The 16,864-nt window shown below is 35.2% G+C and overlaps 1 protein-coding gene across 2 annotated transcripts in view; it reads left to right on the top strand.

Moving 5' to 3' along the window:
* RB1CC1 (RB1 inducible coiled-coil 1) overlaps nt 1-16,864 on the top strand; it is a 65,979-nt gene that overhangs the window by 36,821 nt on the left and 12,294 nt on the right. For both annotated transcript variants that reach the window (XM_074550997.1, XM_074550992.1), the window contains exons 10-16: nt 165-351; nt 433-514; nt 1,358-1,419; nt 2,423-2,526; nt 4,942-5,068; nt 10,121-12,036; nt 15,802-15,961. In XM_074550997.1, the coding sequence (XP_074407098.1) occupies nt 165-351; nt 433-514; nt 1,358-1,419; nt 2,423-2,526; nt 4,942-5,068; nt 10,121-12,036; nt 15,802-15,961 (2,638 nt within the window). The remainder of the gene's footprint in view (nt 1-164; nt 352-432; nt 515-1,357; nt 1,420-2,422; nt 2,527-4,941; nt 5,069-10,120; nt 12,037-15,801; nt 15,962-16,864) is intronic.

Below are 16,864 nucleotides of genomic sequence, written 5' to 3'. Positions count from 1 at the left end.
GTGACTACTGAATTCTGTACAGCTTGGTACTGTTGTTAGCCTGTTGTTGTCCCATGTGAAATGATGTCATTGTTCATTTCATCCAGATGTGTTGCTCATCTAATTTAAATGAAGAAAAAAAATTGCCAGGGTGTGATCTTCTAAAGTGTAATCTGTTTTGGTAGGTGGTGTTGTTTTGTAATGCTTCATGCTGACCAAGATGGAGAGAAACTGCAAGCACTGCTTCGTCTTGTAACAGAGCTCCTAGAAAGGGTCAAAGTTGTGGAGGCTCTCAGCACTGTTCCTCAGATGTACTGTTTAGCTGTTGTTGAAGTTGTGAGGAGAAAAATGTTCATAAAACACTACAGGGAGGTAAGTAAATAAAATTTTGAGACCAAACCTTTATATCAGCATATAAATTAACAAGTAACAATGTATTTTCCCCTTTCACAGTGGGCAGGCGCTCTAATAAAAGATGGGAAACATCTATATGAAGCTGAAAAGGCGAAAAGAGAATCTTTTGGTAAACTCTTTAGTAAGTACTTTCTCTTCTGTGAAGTTGAATTGTGTTGAAGTATGTCTCTTGTCTTTGTAGTTAAAATAATTTTCATCATATTCTTATTTCAAGACTTGAACATTTTCTTTTATTTAAATAGGAAGTGCATGCTGGTCATATTACAAAGAAAATATTTTTCCATTGATCAAATCAATTAACTAGTTCATAGAGATTAATCCAAAATAATGTGAAAGCTGTGAAATTATTGTAAAAGATACAGTTTCTTATTATCACACTTAGGTGCAGCTTGTGCTTAAACATGCCTTGTGAACTTCTCTGAGCTTTATTGTTCTTTTAAATAACACTGCTAAAACCATTACTGAATATTTGGGTACTGCTATGACTTTCTCTGTACTACTCCAGAAAAATCCAAGAACTAAGATCCATGTCTAATGACCTTCACCTGAAGTTTTAAAAGTATAATTAAAAATAAAGATTCTACTAATAGAATTTTGATTACTTTTTCTGCAAACTCTGACACTTGTGTTCTGAATAAACAGCTAAAATAAGAAAATTGAATGAAAGTTTATCAATTTTTTTTTGGAAAGGAAATGAGGAAGATTACAGTGAGCATTTCAAAAATAAGTTGAGGCTTTTGCCTGTGTGTACATTAAGCAAAAAGAGACTACTCTGAAGGGAGTTCTGCTTGAATGGTGGGTTTTGTGTGATGTTCTGTGGTCGTTTGCGGTTTTATGTGGACATCAATATAAGTAGTAATGCTTCCAAATGTAGTTCAGCTATTAAACTGCAATAACTTCTGTTGATTTCTCTTGAGATGTTGCATTTCTTCCTTTAAATAAGTTGTTTGGGTTTTTTCTTCAGGGAAGTCTTTTCTAAGGAATCGTTTGTTTAGAGGACTTGACTCCTGGCCTCCATCCTTTTGTGTATGTATTCATATTTTTGGGTTTATTTCATTTCTAAATAGCTTTATAAATTAAAAACCTGGGCTTTTCATTGAAGCTATATGCCCTTTGCATTGCTGTGACACATGAAGAAGCTGGGAGCTAGTGTTCTCTGCCATTTCAAGTGACCTATATTAACATTGGCTTGTAACTTGCAGTGCAGTGGGAGAGGAAATGTCAGCTCTCCTTTTTAGTAGTGCAGTCCCTTTTTAGTCTGTGGTATTGAAAAAAAATTAATCATAATGATCAGAAAAAAGAAGCCAGGAGGAATAATTTGATCATCTAATTGTCTTGTGAATAATAGAGCAATAAAATTAATTGGATGGTAAAAGCAAGTAAAAGTTTTCCATGTAATCAGTGGATGAGTGGAAAAGCATTTTTGCCTCTTAATTAGCTGATAACATGAGGGCACTGTAATTAAGTATTGCCTGTTAGCTTTGATTTCATACAGCTTGGTTAATTGAAGTAAGCTAACTCCTTGATTCTAATGTTGCCATCTCACTTTGCCTTTTTAACCTTTTCAGCTTCTCCTTTTCAGCCTTTTTTTTAATTTAAAGGATACTTGGGAAATAAGAACTGTACTCACTTCAGTGTCTCAAATACCAAACTGAATTAATATTTGTATGTGTAGCAGCACAATATATAAAGCTTCAGTGCCATTTCATATCCCTTAACTTCTAAACACATCTATAATGTTTATGATGCTTGGGAGGAATTTGGACTAGATGCTCATTGTAGTCCCCTTCCAGCTGGAATACTCTATTCTACTGCTGCCCAAGTACTATGCATAATTAATCATTACAAGTGTAAGGAGTGTTTTTTAGGGGCAAAGGACCAGACATGATTTCTTAAAAATTAAAATCTTTTTAAGAGTAAGAGATCAGTTTACTGCTGACTTTTCCGTGTTATTTATTAAGCTCTTCTTGATCCTTCTTTAGTCATCTGATACTTTACAGCAGTGTGTAAATTAATATCTTCTTTACAGACACGAAAACCTCGCAGATTTGACAGTGAGCTTCCAGATATCTCGTTGAGTGACTTGCAGTTTTTGCAGTCTTTCTGTCCTTCAGAAGTACAGCCATTACTCAGGTAAGGCACCTCTTTACACTTTGTGTGTTACAGAAATAGGTTTCCTGGGGGTCCTATCCTCATCAGTTTTCCATCCCCTTAGGTCATTTTCCATAAAAAACAAGCAAGGATTTTCTGATCTTATTACCATTCTTAAGCAATGATCTTCTCTGACTTAATGCAGATACATATGTATTCAAGCTCTGATGGTTTGAACATACCTATTCTGTATTGCTGGGTGTTCCTTTGATCTGCCTCAGAGCTAAAGACCAAAACAATTGCTATCAGCTTTAAAATGAAATAAATTCATAACTATGTTTTGTCAGATCAGAATGAGATTTGATACTTTTTTCTTTTGCTCTTTTTTGTGTGGTATTCTGTAGGAAATAAAATAAATGTCTTTAACTCAGCATGAGATCATAGAGATCTCCTATATTCAATTACTACTTTTCCTCCAATTTTATTAGACTGAATTTGCTAAAAAAATGCATTTTCTTAAGTGCCTCTGCTGTCAATGGAAATCCATCATTTTGAGTAGCAGCTCTATTTCTATGTTTCTTACTTCCCAACAGTAAGGCAGACATGCATATGTAGACAGGAAAGCTACTGGTTTGTCTCAGAAGCAGTTTATGGGATTAGTTCCTTATCTAGAACTTGGAGATATCTTAGTGAAAAAGATGACTGCTAGTGTGAGCTTCCAAACTCAGAGCAGTCAAGGTGGAGAAATGCCAACCCAAGATAATGGGCCAGAAATGGGTAGTAGCAAGTTGTATGTAAGGCTCGGCCTAGGAGGAGATCTGTCAGTATGACCACATTCAGATCATCATCCTCTTCCTAAAAGAGATCTGCAGTTAGAGATTTGAGATTTGCTGTGATTCCTCTTTTTTGGTTTTTTATTTGTTTGTTTGTTTTGGATTTTTTTTTTTAGCCCCACGGCCACAGTCCCACAAAATTGGGATCGCATTTACAAAGGTAAATGCAAGAGGAGGATGCTTCACTGTCATCTATCAGGTCCACCAACAGTGTCAATCTAATGCCTGTTATTGGTGCATAAGGCAGGAGCTGGATTCACTGCCTTTGTTCATCTGTCTTTTGGACTGGCATTCTTTTTGATTCAGAATTCCTGACTATCTTTATGGTAGCGTTGGTGGAGTTAGCAAATGTAGTGAGCTTAGTCACCATCATAGTGGATTTGCCATAGGTAATTTTATAGCTGATGTATCCTTTTAATTTCTCTTGTTCTGCTCCTTGGGTTGCTCCTCATCAATTTTGTGGGGAAAAAAGTGCAAATATAGGATCTTATTCCTAATGTTTACCTGATTTTTTTAATCTGCAAGAATTTTACAATTTTCCTGGAAGTTTATACTGAGTTCAGGAAGAATTTTGCCCTGCTATTGTCAGAAAACCAATCACTGACTTAAGATGTTTCATTTGGTTTGAATTGTAGTGACATAGCTTTCCACTTGATGGCAATAGAGGTGGGATTATGTCATTCCTCCTGGTTTCTGGGCTCAGGGTTGCATTTGGTGAAAAATATAGAGGATAGTGATGAACTTGTAACTCATGTGGGCAAAAGCTGTCACACACCTTGGGTTGATGCTGATCTTCAGAAGAAACTTGAGAGCAGTACTTTCTTTGGTGTTTTCATTTAACATGTAAAGAGTAAGCAATAAGCAAAACTGAGACCCGGCACAAAGTCTTTTTCTATCAGCACTGAACCTCTCAGCAGCGTAATTAAAATGATGTTTTAATTTACTTACAGCACTTCTGTCTTCTGAAATTGTGTTTGAGCAATGATTGAAATCTTAATTCTGCAAAAATGCACTTAATGCCACTTGCCCTATATATTCAATAGAGAATTCAGAATACATTGAAGTGTAATCTGCTTTTACTATATTGTTAGTCTAGATGAACTATTGCTTCATGTTTTCAGCTTATTTTGCCACACTTGAAATGTGATCAGGATGCATTAATCAGTTGTTTAATTTTAGGTTACCTGTCATGAAAATAAAACAGTAGAGAATTAATTGCTTGTTCAGAGGAAGAGCTGGATTGGAGAGCATCCAGCTGGAGACAAAATATAGTCATTTGCAAACACAAGTGCTTCAATTAGATATCTAATCACTTCTGTTACTGTCATTGGAACACTAGGTACTACTGGCAAATGCTTTCCTTGGGCGGAAAGACTGTAATTACTTGGTCATTACTGTGTTTATTGTTATGGACTCCTTAAAAGTGCCCAAGTTTTAAATTTTAAACAAAAATACCAGGGAGTCTTCATAGACTTTTTTTTTCATATAAAATAGATGAAATTAAGAAAATACAGACCTTATACAGAGGCAAGCTTAGTATTGTTGAAATATACACATAATATTTTAGTAGATTGGAGTATTAAACTAACAGTGTGGAAAAAAGTAATCCTGTACTGTTTTTAAGGGTTCCCATACTTTGTGACTTTGAACCTCTTCACCAGCATGTACGTGCTCTACATAACCTGGTCAAGGCAGCACAGAGTTTGGATGAAATGTCACAAACTATTACAGACCTGCTGAATGAGCAAAAGGTATTTTTGCTTTTCTTTATCAATAAAAAAGAGAATATTATATTTAAAACAGTAGAATATTTTCATAACATTGTTTTATCAAACACTTTAGAATGCATCTTTTTTTTTTCTTGATATGAAGATTAACTGCATAAGTTTTCTTTCTAATCATGAAGTAGTAAATATTCTGAGAATATTTTATAGATGTTTGTATTCCACAGAAGTTGTAGAGGTAGAGTTGCTCTGTTTACATTTTTGTTTTCTGTCACTTTCAGATCTTCTGTCTGCAGAATGCATTGCTTTAGTTTGTATTCAGTGAATTTGTTACTTCTCTGGATTTCTGCGTTGTTTCTTAGGCCCTTTTGGCACAAGCAGTTAAGGAGATTTTAGGGCTTTGGTTGGCTGTTGTTCAGTCTTTCTCTTTGAGTACAGAAGGAACAGATGGTAAAGAAGATCCCTTGCTAGTTTCGCTCTGCCTGTCAAGCAGATTCCTTCCCCTAGAAACTGTGTTTCTGCCAATCACTTCTGCTTCTGTGCATGCAGCCTCTAAATTCTATAGTACACCCCATAGGTTCCTTTTAGCTTCTGACTGTGGCCTTTCTCAGGGAAACACTGGGTGAATTTAGCAATGCTTAAGATTTTTTTGTGAAGTTGACTGCTTCAAACTGGGTTTCTTTTGCTGTAGAAAATCAGTAGGTTTTTCCAGGGGCTGTGTTATTGTCTGCAGTGTAAATTCTTGTTTGCACTTGGCTGACTGGGAAGCATCTTATGTAACAGATAAAGCTATGGTCATGTTTAATTTTGAATAACAATTTCCTGCTTAAACCAAGTGACATGAAGTTCTCTATCTTTTGATTTCTCTGGGAATTTGAACAGGAGATTTATTGAAAATCTTTTATTTGTGTAAAATATGAAATCTGGGCTGCTCTTTGTTCTGTAATATAGAAAAGGTGTATTACTTAAGAATTATTTCTCAGCTGTTTTCTCTTTATATGAAGATTGTTTTTCAAATGAACAGCCATTAGGAATTAGAATGTTAGGGCCTGAACACTGTAACAGCCATTGAAATTGCTGGAAGTGAAATTCTGTGAAATTTTGTTGTTTTCTGAACATGCCCTTACAACAGACCTTGCTCTAAAATATAGACATTCACCCCCAATATGGAGCCCCAAATCCTGAAATTTATCTTGTAAGAAATTAGGATAGTAACAGTTGTTCTAATAAATTAATTTTTTCACAAAGATTTGCACTGTCAGAAACATGTGAAATTTATGTTTTAATTCAAAATACGCACAAAAACATTAGAAAGATAAGCAGGAAATATAACTGAATTTGTGAAGTTTGTAATTTCCCCTTCTTTCTTCAGACATACTTACCTGAAAAAAAATTACAAGTATCTGGCTGTACTGAAAAAGATGTTTGCCAAATCAGGAAAATACACTCTTTTATTTTGCTTTTGTTTGACTAGTTTGGATTCTTCACTCACACAGAAATGTCAGGTGCTTAGACAGATTTGGATAATTGTCTCTTTCCGTGGAACAAATTGCATTGCACAATCATAGCTGGGCCATTCATGATGTCAGCTTGAAAATGCCCATCTCTGTGTGTCATTTCAGTGATTCATTTGAACTCTTTTTGGTATTGAAACAAACAGATTTGTCAGAGATTTTTTACTTTTCAAAGGCAATGTTCTTTTTATTACTTGTTGAAAGACACAAGGTCTTTCTCTGTGTTGGTTTTCTCTGCAGCTAATGTAGAGGTGTTTTTTTTAAATTATACTACTTTTGCCTGTGTAGAATTACTGAAGTAATTTTTAAAATGCTCCTTTTTATATCGTCAATATTGCTGAGAATTCACAATAAATTATTAGAAGAATAAATAAACATTTAATAATTGTCATGAAGATACCTACATCTTCATGCATCCACTTTTTCTGGTGGTGAACTGTGCCAGCTTGGTGCAGAGTTGGCTGTGCAGGTGTTGAGTGCTGCCCATGTTATTATTCTCATACTCTACAAAAGAGACACATTCGACCCTGGCATTTCCCTTTCCATACTAGTGGCAGCAGAAGCTTTGTTCTTCAGATTTGACTGGGATACTTTCCCTGGATTGTTGGTAATACAGCAGTTTAATTCTGTCTGGATCAAGTGGAAGTTCATCCTACTGCATCAGCCACAGCAACTGTCCTTTGATAGTTGCTTAGGCAGGAGGGAAAAGTTGTGACTGCAGACAAGGGAGTAAAGAGCAAGTCAGAGGAGATTGAATTACTTACTGGGAGGGTTGAGAGTATTTCTTTTCAGGTGTCTCCATAGCTCTTATTATTTCAGTTTTTAAGTTCATAGAATATTAATAATAATTTTTTACTTTAGTATTACATTGGAGTAGTTAAATGACATTTTTGTGGATATTTGTTTAATTTGTTAATACTTTGAAATCGATTTTCATTTTTAAGACTTTCTGCTTATTCTTTGCAATTGAATAGCCTCAAAGATGTTGCTGTGCCCTCTTATTTCCATAATGCAAAGTTTAAGCAGGTCAGCAGTTGGGTTAAAGGTGTCCAGGAAAAGCTAAGGTGCCCATGGGTGAGGTGATTAAGGTGTCGTCTCAGTGATTAGTAGGTAATTAACATATGCAATCCTTTGGTATTAAAATTTTTTGTTATAAGGGAAGCTGGCTTTTCAAATCAGATCATAAATCTACCACTTCTTCTAGTTGAGTTTGGAATTTTAACACTGCTTGTAATCTTCCTGAGAATTGGAGCATCCCTGATTATTGTTTTTTGTAGTAACATAATTAGAGCAAGGCATGTAGTCTTGCAATGTCTGAGAACTTGGAAATTAATTCTGGTTTTCTGTCTCTGTTGTTTGCTCTTGATTCCTCTTCCTTTGTCATTACAAAAATTGGTCTATGACATGTGCATACATTGCTGCCTGTAGATTGTAAATAGACTAGATGGCACGCTCAGGCTCCTCAGTAAATAAAGTCTTCATAGAGTTTCAGATACTCAAAATGTGAGGTTTAACTCTTCTCTAAGCAGTAATCTGGTGCTCTCACTCGACTCCCAACTCACAGAAGCCACTGCTGAGGCATGTAGTGTGCTACAGCCCCAGGTCATGAGGAAACAGAGTTCATTATTGCTCCACAGAGTGACTATTTTTTTTCTTCTTTATGCTAAGTCCTTACTCTTTATCTTCTAGGATGATTCTGCAGGGCTGCCAAAAGCCTATCATTCCTTTGCATGTGGGTTTCTGTAAGACTTTCCCATATTCAAAGTCTTTGAATTGCTTTTTTTAGTGTCTGGTTGATAATCTGTGATGATAGTTTTTGTTACTGTTTCTGGTATATTAATAGTAGATGTTTGTCACTTAAAGTATGCTTTAAACCTAGACATGTATCAGCATACACAGTACCCTTCACTATCTATTTTTGTAAGCTTTCTTAGATAAACAACAAGCTGAAATGAAGTCCAAGGGAAATGCTTAAACCTGGACTAACAGAATCATTCAAAAAGGAGCATTTCCTTTTCTTTTTTTTTTTTTGTCTCATGTCCTGTTCACTTTTTGTAAATACAGTATTCTGTATGCAATGATCACAAGGTTTTTTTACAATGTTTAAAAATCATTGTATGATTTAGATTCATAAAGATGCAAAAGCTAAGAGAGCTGAGGTGCAAATGCAACTCTGCTAAATAGATGAGCATTGAAACCGGAAATAGATTCTTCTTAAATCACAGCTGAGAATTGTTAAACATATGCTATATCTTCTTTAAGGATTATTTCCTTGGTACAGAGGAGGGTAAGGTCCCTTTTTGAGTAACAATCATTTGTACAGGATGGAGACAGCAAAAAATGGCTATTTACACAACAGCAGATCAATGTCAGTCACTTCTGGGATTTTTGCTGTTGCTGAACATTTATTGCCAAGCTCCACTAACTGTTGCCAGTCAAGCAGCTGAATTCAGTGGATGGCAGAGGTTTTTCAATAATAGCTAACATAGTAAATAACACCAGACATGCATTCTGGTTGCATTGAGGCAGTGTGGATGGTTTGAGAAAGAGGCATGAGCAAGATCACAGAATTATCAGCTGGAGGCAGTGTTTGAGTGTTAAAGAGCACCCCCAGATTTCCAGCACTTTGAGACTGAACATTTTATGGGAATTTTCTGCTAGAAAAATTCCCATGAGTTTTTCTTCAGGAACTCTTTCTTTTCAAGGTTGTTACATTTCTTATGAATGAATAAAATCAAGCAAGTTCTTAGAAACGAAGGATAGAAGAGCAAGGTAATAGTTGAGGTATGGTGTTACAGAGAATGCATCTGGGATCTTTCAGAGCACTGATATGTTCAGAAAACTTTGCATCTCTTCCAGTTTGTGATCCTGATGATCCTGTGCATACCCCCTAATTGTGTGTCTACTTGCCATATGTATTTTAACTGTGTGTGTTTCACAATAATTTTCCTAGGAAAAATGGCTTCTCTATCCATCCTATTACAGACTTTTTCAGGAATGTGTCCTTGGTGGATACAGAGGCTGTACACTGCTTTTTGGCTTACACTGGAAAGTGTTCTGCACTTGCTGAAACTTAAGTTTTATATTTTTGTCTTAAGAATCTATAGATGTATCGTTGGCTTTAGGGCTTCCATATTTCATGTTGTGTATAATAGTTAATAGCATAAGGTACTAAAGGAGTTTTTAATTACAATATTGGCAATAATAGAATAAAAATATTTTACTAATGAAATGATTAGGAAAACTGAAATAAGTAGGCTGTAAAGAACCAGTGCCTATTTCTGACTGGTAAGATAAAGTTGACTATGCTCTACATGGGACTTTGGGGTAGGTGAACATTTAGTATTTATGTGTTTACAAATGATGCTTTTCTGAAACTTAATGGAAGATCTCCTTGATTTTCTGCAATTTTTGCTTAAGTTTTAGTAGTACATATTTTGAATTGTTATAAATAATAAGGCTGATTTCTTAAAGTTCTTGTTTTGCCTTGTGATTTTGAATTAATTTTTAATATTAACGGTTCTGGTTATCATTTTATATTTATTTCTTGTTTTATAACTTTTAGGCCTCCAATAGTCAAGCATCGCCACAATCTGCTACCACGCCAAGGACGGAAAGTGCTACAGGAACCGCAATTGCTACCTCTTCAAGAACTCCTCCATCACTCAGTCTTCAGGGTCCCCTGTGTCCTCCTGTGTGTCCCCCAGCTCCATTGGAAGAATTGTCTCCAGACAGCATTGATGCTCACACGTTCGATTTTGAAACTATTGCCCATCCAAACTTGGAGCAAGCTCTTAAGCAAGGATCATTAGACTTGGATTCATTGGCAGAGAGCCCAGAATCTGACTTTATGTCAGCAGTAAATGAATTTGTAATAGAAGAAAATCTAGTGTCTCCTAATGTCGTAAGTGATCCACAAAGCCCAGAAATGATGGTAGAATCTCTTTATTCTTCAGTTATCAATGCAATAGACAGTAGGCGTATGCAAGATACAAGTTCTTGTGTAAAGGATGTTTCAGTAGAAAATGCTTCTCTCAGTGTTTGTGTGGAGAAGTGTAGAGTTATTGCACAAGACTCAAAGGTACATTTAAGAGGTATAAAAGAAGATCTTTGCCATTTCAAAACACTTGTACAAAGAGAACAGTGTGACTTTTCTAATTCTTTAAAATGTACTTCCTTAGAAATAGTAAATACGATTGAAAAGGTAAAGCTTTCACTTGAAAAAACGCTAAATGATAAACATCAAAATGAATTACAGTCTTTGAAAAGTGAGTATGAATCTAAAATTAACAAATTACTGGAAGATGGTGAAGAAAGTAAAAAGAAAATCAAAAAGTTAAAAGGTGACCTGTTAGGTCTTGAGGAAGTTCTTCAGAATAAGAATGATGAATTTGCAATAGTAAAGAATGAGAAAGAAGCTGTGGTTTGCCTTCAGAATGAAAAAGACCAGAAATTACTTGAATTGGAATGCCAAATGGAGACACAAAATTCTGAAATCAAGGAACTGAGGCAGTCACGTGAAATTGTACTTGAAGACTTGAAAAAACTTCATGTTGAAAACAACGAGAAACTACAGCTCCTGAGGGCAGAACTTGAGAGTTTAGAGCAAAGCCATTTAAAAGAACTGGAAAGCAACCTACAAGCCAGGCATTTACAGGAATTTGAGAAGGTCCTAGCTGAGCACAAGGACTGTTTGGATAAGTTAAAAAAAGAGAACGAGCATAGACTTGAGCAAATGCAGGAATCTCATGAGGTAGTTATGAAAGAGAAACAACAACAAGTAGAAGAGTTACAACTGAAGGTTTCAGATCTGTCTGATTTGAGGTGCAAACTAGAAGTTGAACTTGCCCTGAAAGAGGCAGAAACTGATGAAATGAAGCTTCTTTTGGAAGAAAGCAGAAACCAGCAACAAGAGACCTTAAGATCTCAGGTTGACAAGGAAACTGAAAGTTTAAGAAAGGAGATAGATAAATTAAACAATAAAATACAAATCAGCAGTGATGAGCATCAAGTGGGCTTATCAGAACTAAGGACTCTGATGACAATTGAGAAAGATCAGTGTATTTCTGAGCTAGTAAATAGGTATGAAGAAGAATCAAATTTGCTTAGAACTGAGTTAAATAAAGTAACGCTTCTTCATCAAAAAACTGCTGAGGCAGAAAAAAGACTTTCAGAGCAAATAACAGAACTGCAGAGTAAGTTAGAGTTGGAAATGACTGCCCTAGAGAAGGAAAAAACAGAAAAATTGTCTCTCTGTGAGCAGCAGGAAAAATATGAAGCTATTATCCATAAGCTAAAGGAAGAGAAAGAACTGTTAATATCTAACCAAGAGCAAGACAGGCAATTGCTCATTCAGAAGCTCAATTGTGAAAAAGAAGATGCAGTACAAACTGCTTGTAAAGAGTTGGAATTACAGAGGGAAGCTGCTGAAAAAGGACTTTTGGAAAAAATACTGCAACTTGAGATGCAAGTGAATCAGAGGTACTGTAAGAATGAAGTTACTGTGTTTTCCTAGTATTTTAATCAGTATGGTATAGTCATTACATGCTGTGCAGTAACTAAGATTGTTGTATTTGTAATAGTGTTTATCTGTATTGGTTTCTGTATTCACATTTCAAAATATTTATAGGTAGTGGTGTTCTCATTTCTGTAGTTCATTTCAAGGACTGTGAAATATGTTACACAGGATTATTTCAAGACAGGAGTGAAGGGTCTATATTTCAGTAATGTTGAAGGTGTGTTTCCACAGTAGCAATTTACAATTTTGATGGTCTCAGCCCTTCTCTCTTTTCCTATCCTTGCTCTGCTAGCACTGTGGGAGCATGCAGTGGCTGGCTTTTGGGTAGCCTGATAACTTTCCTTATTGGTTAACTGTACACCAGCTTGGTGATAATGGGGCATGAAAATTTGTGTCAGAGTTTATACAGGATTGACTGAGAGCTGCCCCATGGCCACATGGACTTCCAATGACCTTTGCTGCCCCACTTACCTATTTCAGTGTCTTCAGTTTGAGTTTCATAATGAAACACAAAGGTGCTACATATTCTTAAATAACATCCTAACAGCACCGTTTTTCTTTGTTAATTTCTGGAGAGATTTTTCCATTTTAAAAATATATTTTTCCCTAGGCAAGAATGCATACTCTTTCTATTGTATCTTACATACTTATGAGTTTGTAATGCCTGCCAGCAGCCTACATTATGTTGTTATAGAATGGAAATAGTAGAATTTTTCCATGTGACTAAGGCTTAGCAACAGTTTTTTTTTTAATGCTAGCATTTATCATTTATGTTCTTGTGGTGTGAATCAATGCAGCAGATCGATCTTGTTTGTAAAATATCTTAATAGAGAAATTTTTTCCCAGGTATTAGGCTATATCAAGTATATGAAATGGGAAAAGATCAATAAAATGCACAGAATTGACATAAAAGCAAGAATACTACAAAAAATGAGTACAGACTTAATTTAGCTTTAAATTTTTAGTATCAAGATACTGTTAAAAGAAAAAAAGGTAGGAGAGGGGAGGTCATGCAGTGTCCAACAGCATAGTCATAGTCCAAGGGAAATGAGAATATATGCTTCACTGGAATTGTCTGGTACCTCAGGATGTTCATGTGCAAGCAAGTGCATGATTATGTGATGTTGTGTTAGTGCCTGTGTTTGCTTGTCAGTGTATAAAGAAATGCATCAAGATAATATTGCTTCTTTGAATTAAGTTTGGGATAATGAAATCTAAGAACAGCCCTTCTTAATTGAAGAAAATATTCTCTTAATGAAATATGGTGTGATGAGAAGAAAAAAGATGAATTCTGCATTCTTTTCATTTTCTGTGTATTTATGCATTGTAGAAATTTGAAGAACTTGACTCAACAGGAAAAAGATGTAGCTGTGTCATCAGACTTTTTAAAAATCCACCTACACTTAACTTTCAGCTTGTGATTACAGCCGTGTGTATTCTTATCCAAACTGGATAAAACAGATAATGTATTTCAAAGAAATATTATCTGCTTCAATCCAAAGAAGGGCTGTTAGTTTGTTACAAAGTTCTGTAAAGTAATTTAATTTTTAGTGTGGCATTGAAATATATTTTGCCTCCTCGGGCTTCTTTTTATGCCTTTGTTCTGCTGCTATTTTTTTTTCTCTAGGAATCAAGATATACTATGTTTTTATCTCCAGAGTGCTTATATGTTGAGTAAATCTGTCCTAAGATTTCAAAGTCACTATTTACTTGTTTGATTTTTGAATTCTTAAAACCCCAAGCTATGTCAATAACTCTGGTTGATTTGTTATTCTCACTCATTGTTTAGCAGTTGTAATGGTAGAAAACAACTTTTATTTGGCATGTGACTATATGTTTGTTGTTTTCTGCAAGAGTAATGTTACATAAGCCATTCAGAAGGTACAGATGGAGAGACAGATTGTTAAATTTTACCTGAGTACTGTACTGGTGTCAAGAATTTAGGATTTTCCATGGAAATTAACAAAAATATTAAGAGGCAACAAAGGAATGTTTGCTATCCATGCATTACCACAGTATAAAAATTAACATAGTTTGGTGTGTCTGAAAATCAAGTCATTTTGATTAAGAAGGATAATAAAACTGCAAGGCATTTGTGGTTTCATTTACTCTTTCTGCACTATGTAGTAGTGTAAAACAGTAGAGAAAACCACAATATCTTTAATGACTTGTTGTTAAGCATTTTAAAGCAGTTTTCTGGTTAGTTAAAATATCTGTAATACTCTAAAGAATGTTAAAAGTAGAATAGGAATCCCAACTGCTTTAAAGATGGAATTACTGTCTTTGGCAGTCTTAGTATTGCCCAGCCACTTCTGTCACAGCACCATATGTAGTGGAGCTTCACAGAGTGCATGTCCTCTCTCTCTCCTAGCTAGGCTTCACTTAGAAATAAATTGAAATTTAATCAAGCATGAAAATGTTTACTTGGTGGCACAAAAAAAAAATTGCCTGAGTGTTTCATGACTTTGTTTTCTCTGCTTATTTTACTTCTGACTTCTAGAATGTCAGAGGCTGTTTAGCCACTCTTGAGAACTTCAGTTGGCTTTTAGAGCTCTTTTATTTAGAGCTTCTTATGGGCTTTTTGAGTGCTTAGCTGCTGCATAATAGTTTGTATATTCAGTATTATCCTCATGTGGTAAAACAAGTAACAGTATTGTTAAGTACATTCTTTGTCATCTTAAAGCAATGCAAGTGTTTGCTTGCAAAGAAACCCCAATCTGAACATGTGTGCTTTTGGTATCTTGAAAATAATAAAGTTAGCCATTGTCACTGTTGCTGTAGTTGACAAGACCTTTTCAGATTAAATATTTAAACCTGGTACAGTGATGAGGTATGAAAACTGCTAATGTGCTAGCATCCTTTGCAGAGCAGCAATATCTTTTACTTGACTGACATTTGCAAGCAGTAGTCCAGGCAATCCATCTGAGCGGCAGATGATTTCTGCTTTGGTTTAGTTCAGCTAAGAGCTTTGGGTTTAAATATGATTAGTTGTAATATCAATATGGTTTAAATATGATTCTGGTGCAGATAAATAATAGAAACTTAAAATAATACAATTTTTCACAATTGTTGCCCAACAAGAGGGTTTCTCTATTCTGAAGTTCTTCAGAGGCATTCTTGATAACTCAAGCCAAAGCACAGAAGAGTTTAGTTAGTTTTTGCTCCAGTGGTGAGAAATACTTGGCTTATGTAACATTGTTTCAAAAGCCATGTAAGGTCATTTTCATGCCTTTCACTGTTGATGGTTTCCTTCCTTTACGATCATCACTGCTGTCCTCCAGATTCTGCAATCCAGAGTTTTGAGTTTCATATCTGGATTCCTTAGCATCAGATTTCTGGTGAATTATTTTCCTTATGTGATATTTCTGAAGGCTTTCCATTTTGACATACTAAATATCTTTGTGAAGTTGATAGTTTCTTTTTACCACTTTCCTGACTTTGTTACATTACTAAAAGTATAAACAAAAGTCCTCCCCCACCACAAAACTTCAAAATTAGAGCCAGCATGCTATGCTAAAAAGAGAGAAAGCCTGAGTAAGAATTGGTGAGATGCTCATGATTAAAAAGTAGAACTGAAGTTAGTAAGGGTTTAATTGTAGTATAGTATTTATTAAATATTTCAGAAATAATGTCTCAAAATGAACGTCTGACTTGTGTGTGTGTTTATTTCATATGTTGTGGGGCTTGGTATTTGCTGCACATTTAAAGCCTAAACATTTTCTTTTAAGTCCTCCTGCTCAATCATCTGCTGAATCAAACTTAGTCGCTGAACTTCAGGAGAAGCTTCAGGAAGAAAAAATGAAGTTCTTAGAGCAACTTGAAGAACAAGAGAAAAGAAAGAATGAAGAAATGCAGAACATCAGAACATCACTCACTGCAGAGCAGCAGGTAAAGCTGATTTTTTTTTTAATTATTTTTGCTCTCAGGACAATTGCATTCTTTTGCTGCTTTGAAGTTAGAGTACGGTTTTCTCTTTTGCTCTGTAACACTTACACATTCTAAACTTGTGTGATTATCTGAAGCCAGGATATGATGTGTTAATGTGATCAAACATTTAAGCATTAAGGAAAAAAAAATACAACAAAGAAACAAACAAAAAAACTCCTCTGGAAAAAAAAAAAAAACAAAACCAGAAGGTGAACCCAATTGCCAAACAACTGTCAATACAGATTCAGGTTTTGTGACTTCTCTTGCTTAAGTGCTTGGAATCTATATTCATTCATTTCTTTAACTGCAGGAAGAGACCAGGTATTAAAAAATTTGTGGACAACACTAAATTAATTATTTGAAATACTAATTGATCTGGAATCAATTAGTATTTCACTGGCTTTTAAAGTTTATTACCATGGACAGGTGGTGTTTTGAGGTTCAAAGCATAAACATATTGTATTTTGAGGTTCAAACAATGTATGTTGCATTTTACGTAATAAATTTAAAGCCACTGTGTAGTCCTTATCTTGATGAAAAATCACATTACTCTGGATTATTATTTTACATCTGTATCCACACATTTTTTCCTTTCAAAACATCTTGAGCCTCTTAGTTTCTGCAGAGTAGTCTCAAGTTCTTAAATTAAATCTGTTAGTAACAGCTATTATCTGCAGCCTTGTTGCATTTAAACACTGAGAAAGGATTTTCTGTTTTAAGCACTTCTCCTTACTGTAGCTGTGGTAGGATCAAATAAGGACAAAGAGACAAGGGTGGTGATCAGCCAGCTTGGTGAATGAATGCAGTGAATCACTTGATGCAGGGAGTAGGGAACACAAAATTGCAGATGGCTATAAATAAAGG

This window comes from Zonotrichia albicollis, chromosome 1 (assembly GCF_047830755.1).
Source record: "Zonotrichia albicollis isolate bZonAlb1 chromosome 1, bZonAlb1.hap1, whole genome shotgun sequence".
Classification (NCBI taxonomy): Eukaryota; Metazoa; Chordata; class Aves; order Passeriformes; family Passerellidae; genus Zonotrichia; species Zonotrichia albicollis.
This window is presented reverse-complemented; position numbering and strand designations above follow the sequence as displayed.